This window comes from Micropterus dolomieu, linkage group LG05 (assembly GCF_021292245.1).
Source record: "Micropterus dolomieu isolate WLL.071019.BEF.003 ecotype Adirondacks linkage group LG05, ASM2129224v1, whole genome shotgun sequence".
Classification (NCBI taxonomy): Eukaryota; Metazoa; Chordata; class Actinopteri; order Centrarchiformes; family Centrarchidae; genus Micropterus; species Micropterus dolomieu.
In genome coordinates, this window is record NC_060154.1 from 5,853,834 (window position 1) to 5,859,386 (window position 5,553).

The following is a 5,553-nucleotide window of genomic DNA, read 5'->3' on the forward strand; positions in this document are numbered from 1 at the left end:
AAGAGTGGCTGAAGAAGAAGCACATCAAGGTTCTGGAGTGGCCTAGCCAGTCTCCAGACCTGAATCCAATTGAAAATCTTTGGAGGGAGCTTAAAATTCGAGTTGCCAGGCGACAACCTCGGAACCTGAATGATTTGGAGGCTGTCTGCAGGGAGGAGTGGGCCAACATCCCTGCCGAAATGTGCACAAACCTTGTCACCAACTATAAAAACCGTTTGACATCTGTGCTGGCCAATAATGGCTTTTCTACAAAATATTAACATGCTGTTTGTCCAGGGGGTCAAATACTTGTTTTTCCTCATCAGATGGTTATCAATTTTTATAAATTCATATAATGTGATTTTCTGGAATTTTCTTTGGGATTCTGTCTTTCACTGTTAGAATGTACATATGATTAAAATTGTAGATTGTTGCATTCTTTGTAAGTGGGCAAACCTGCAAAATCAGCAAGGGGTCAAATACTTTTTTCCCCCACTGTATAACACATGGGACACAGTTTTCATAGCAATATAGATGTCTTTGCAGTACTGTGAATTATGATTTCACAGAAGGGAGGCTGCTTACATTATGGATTAACAATAACAATGGCCCCTCACTTTCCAAAACAAGAGAGTAGAGGCACCCAAATGCATATTGCTTCGCTGTAAATCAAGTCTTTGTCAAACACAAACACCCTCTCCCAAAGCAGCCTTTTTCATAATCCAATCACATTTCCATTCAAACATATGATTCCTCCGCATTGCCGGTAAACCAACCAGGACAGTGCTGTCCATATAAGGAGAACAACTCATGGTCACTTCTTTTTGGCTGTTCAGAGAGGATTATTAGCTTAACACAGCCATCCAATCAATGCTCAACTCCATCGCCCTGCATCTCCCCAATCTCATTGTTATTTGTCAGTTGATTTTCTCTTCAAAATGTTTGTTTACAAATGAACAAATGTCCATAATATTTGCTGAAGATAAAGCCCCATAATACAAGATGGATTTTTATTCCATCAGACACAGTTCAACAGAAGTGCAAGAGGTTAAACGGAATAATAAGTCTGTGGAAGAGATGAAGTGAAGATAAGAGAGTTCAAAGTGATGAAGTTGAGAGGAACAGAACGGTGGGATTGTTGTAGAACTTTGTAAGGCCCCAGTTTCTTAAAATTACCCAACATCTATCCGTTTCATATCAAATAATCATCTTATATTAATGGCTCAAGGTGTACTACAATGGCTAGACCTCGTCACAGTTCAACTTCAAAATGTTTATATTTAGTTGTTAAACCAGTCAGGTTTATCTAAAGGAAATGGCTGGTGACATTCAATATTTCTCTTTTATTGTTAACAAATCCCATGAAAATAACAAAATCAACAATAAATTGATCCTTAAAGTATTGCCTGAGTAGCAAAATACTAATTATCCTAAGATTATTCATTGTGCCATAGAGTTCCACTGTTGTCCAAAAACACATCAAAGAGCCACACTTTCGCACTGGGTCACATATTCCTTTACTATCATGAACACTAGTTGATTTTGAGTCAGTCCCTCATACACTGGCCTGTTTTAATAATAAATACTCACCAAAGCACAAAATGTGAATTGGTCCACTGGTGAAAACAGTCCCCAACAAATGCAATGTTTCCTTCTGTTCGAGTAATGTTTGCTAAAAAACTACAGTGCCCAGCTGTTTTAGGAAATGTCTGAGACTTTTCTTTTAAAAACAAAACTACACTGAACAAAATTAAAAACATTTAGTTTTTGCCCCCATTCATCATGAGCTTAACTCAAAAGATCTAAGACTTTCTCTATGTACAAAAAAACAGCCTATTTCTCTCAAATATTGTTCACAAATCTGTCAAAATCTGTGTTAGTGAGCACTTTTCCATTGCTGAGATAATCCATCCACCTCACAGGTGTGGCATATCAAGATGCTGATCAGACAGCATGGGTATTGCACAGGTGTGCCTTAGGCTGGCCACAATAAAAGGCCACCCGAAAATGTGCAGTTTCACTGTATTGCGGGGGTATCTGTGCAAAGTTGCAGTCAGATCAAGACCCCGATGAGGACGATGAGCAGATGAGCCTCCCTGAGACGGTTCCTGACAGTTTGTGCAAAAATTCTTTGGTTATGCAAACCGATTGTTGCAGCACCTCTCTGGGTGGCTGATCTTGGAGGTGAAGATGCTGGATGTGGAGTTCCTGGCTGGTGTGGTTTCATGTAGTCTGCAGTTGTGAGGCCAGTTGGACGTACTGCCAAATTCTCTGAAACGCCTTTGGAGACGGCTTACGGAAGAGAAATGAACATTCAATTCATGGGCAACAGCTCTGGTGGACATTCTTGCAGTCAGCATGATTATCTTGGCAAAGGAGAAGTGCTCACCAACACAGATTTTGACAGATTTGTGAACAATATTTGAGAGAAATAGGGCTTTTGAGTTCAGCTCATGATAAATGGGGGCAAAAACAAAAGTGTTGCATTTATAATTTTGTTCAGTGTATATACTTGCAACCTCTTAAGATTTATGGGGCTGACAGCCACAGACAAGATAGTAAAGTCAAAGTACTGAGAGAGGTTTTGGTGTGTTCATGGGATTTGTTGATGATAAGAAAATCATAGGATAACCCTTTCTTCTTTTGGAGCGGAAACAGACAATCTGTTATTTGAGTTAAATGTTCACTACATCAGAATCTATTTGGACAAGTTTTTTTCATAAAGGGTATTAACTTTGTGAAAAAGACAAAATTGAGGAGTTTTTAAATTTTACATTCCCGTTTCCATCAACCTTTTCTTATTTGATACTTTAAAATGCACATAAAAATATGTTAATAGATGGGAACGTGGCTATTGTTTGGTTAAAGACTGAGAATCTGATGAGTTTGTTTTTGTGCAACTTCTATTACAGCAAACATGTTGTTTCTAATGAACAAGTCAATGTGGCTCTGTTAAGATGTAGGTGCAGCTTTATAGGGCTATACACACACTCACACACACATATATATATATATATATATACACACAAACACTGCATAATCTATTCTATCAGCACACCGTTATTTATCAAAGGTAATTATTGTTCGGTGTTTAGAAAGCATGGACTCAGCACCTCATTTTCCAGTATATATAGCACCAAAGATTTATTTCTAAATACATCCAATATCCGCAGGACGTATTAACACTACTCACTACTTTCTAAGCACCTCAGGCCAGGGTTATAAAGGTCTCGGATGAGGTTTATTGTTAATAGACACATGCCTGGTTTCTGGAACTCCAGCAGCTGCCCATGCGGTACTTCTGTAGTGCATAGCAAAGCTTTTATGAACTGAACAGCAAAGTAGGAAGACATTTCAGAATTTATTGTGTAAAAGAAAAAACTGCTCTGAATGGCTGCCTACTTCAGAATGAGTTGCTTAGACATAGAAACGGTAATTTCCTGGTTCCCTCCATTCATAAAATCTGTTTTTCTCAGTTGTGTGCGTGCTTGTCGGCACATTTGCATGCTTGTCTTTAAGTGTTGCAAGAGTCACAGGATAAGGATAAGATGTGACAGCAATTATCACAAGCACTCTACCCAGCTAATGAGTTTTATGTTGAAACACCACGACTGTCTACTTACTGCCTAATCTAAAGCCTTACTATAACCTCAAACTAACCCTTACTCCCTTTAACACACAACTCACATAGAATTTACCTTATGTTTAACATTTTAAAGGCATTTGTACACACACACACACACACACACACACACACACACACACACACACACACACACACACACACACACACACACACACACACACACACACAGACAGACACTCTCTCTTGCTTCTCACCTATGAATAACTGGCTGTTGAGCTGCAGATGAATGTGTCCATCTGCAGGGGCCTCCTGCGTGGCGGCAGGAAACTCGTCGACACGTAGTGATGCTTCCTTCACATTTCTCTCGGCTTGCACGCTGTGCCACCGGTTGTCATTCAGCGGGATGCTCGTCTCCACTCGCACCTCCAGCGGCCCGTTTCCCACGTCAAAAGAGAAGACAACCTCTGAGGAGGCTGGAGAGGAGGGTCAATAGTTAGATTGAATAGTTAAAATGGAGAGATGGTTTGTACACACATACTGTGTAAGAAGCACCGTCACCACTCAGTGACTGTTACACCAGCAGAGTGAGTTTGACTTGTTCCCACTGAATTCTAACTGGCTGATTAACAGCCCTTCACTGACACTTTGAGATAATTGTGTCCTCTGATGAGTGAGACATTGCAAATCCCTTATGTCCCTTCCAAATATGTCGCAGCTCCATCTTTGCACAGAGAGAGAAACACTTCATCATGGCACTGTGTGTAATGATGTTGACGCTCTTAATCGTTAGTTTTGTTTTATTTATGTTAACATCTATTTATGAATTGGTAAAAATATATTTGCTCACTGAAGATAAGTAAGACACATAAGTTTCCGATCCAGCAGTTGCCTCATTTTACTGATGTTCTTAATTTTAATGTGTGAAATCCATCTAACCAGTAAGGAACAGTCTGCAGCAGACTGTAAGAAGGAGTAAGAAGACCCTGTCCTGTCAATTGTTCCTTGGTGGAGTAGGAGGAGAGCAAGGCGATACATTCTTTCTCTTTGTTTAATAAAAATATCCTACCAAACATAACAAAAGAATAAAGTTGTAAGAACAAAATCAGATTTATTTCAAGAAATGAATTTTTCTAACCACAATTCAGTTGCAACAGATATAGATAGAAATGTATTTTTCTTTCACATTGTTCATTGGAAAAGCACTTTCCTCAGTTTGGCTGCAGACTATGCTATCTTTCAGTGAACCCATTAGTGTGTTGGGTTCCTCCATCATCACATGTTGGCAGAAGTGTGAAGTGACTTCCTTCCACCTGTCCATCTATTTGCAGGCTGGACAGCCATGAACTCTAGTAGAGGCATTTACAGTATGCCCCGCTCAAGATGAATTGTACTTTGATAACTTTAGTAATCCCTTTACGTTTTATCAAGAACAAGAAAGTTTCTTGTTTAATAATTTAGTTTATGACCAAATGCAAATAACTGACATTCCCATCTGCCCAATATTAGCATGCTATCATGTTAAACTGATGGTGAAAATGGTAAACATTATACATGCTAAATATATTATTATACATGCACACCACAAAGCTTGTTCAATCATGTTTTTATCAACTTAGAAATATAGCTAAAATTCGATCTATGTTAACTTTTAAGGACACCGAGACCATTTTACACGCCTTCATCTCATCACGCCTGGATTATTGCAACAGCCTTTTCACCTGTTTAACCCAAAAATCTATTGATCGACTCCAGACTGTCCAGAACTCAGCTGCCAGGCTTTTAACCAGAACAAAGAAATATGACCACATTACTCCTATTTTAGCTTCATTACACTGGCTCCCAGTATGTTTTAGAATTGACTTTAAAATTCTATTGATCACTTTTAAAGCTCTTCATGGTCTCTCGCCTTGTTATATTTCTGACCTTTTAGTCCCATACGCACCAGCACGTACCTTGAGATCCTCGGGCAGAGGTCTGTTGTCTGTTCC

General features: G+C 39.2%; 1 protein-coding gene across 4 annotated transcripts in view; it reads right to left on the bottom strand.

Annotated features, from left to right (window-relative positions):
• Positions 1-5,553, bottom strand: part of LOC123971105 (contactin-associated protein-like 4) — an 81,632-nt gene that overhangs the window by 21,442 nt on the left and 54,637 nt on the right. For all 4 annotated transcript variants that reach the window (XR_006825124.1, XM_046049721.1, XM_046049723.1 and 1 more), the window contains exon 15: positions 3,820-4,038. Coding sequence is in view for 3 of the 4 variants with exons in the window: in XM_046049721.1 (XP_045905677.1) it covers positions 3,820-4,038 (219 nt within the window). In the remaining variant the exon portion in view is untranslated. The remainder of the gene's footprint in view (positions 1-3,819; positions 4,039-5,553) is intronic.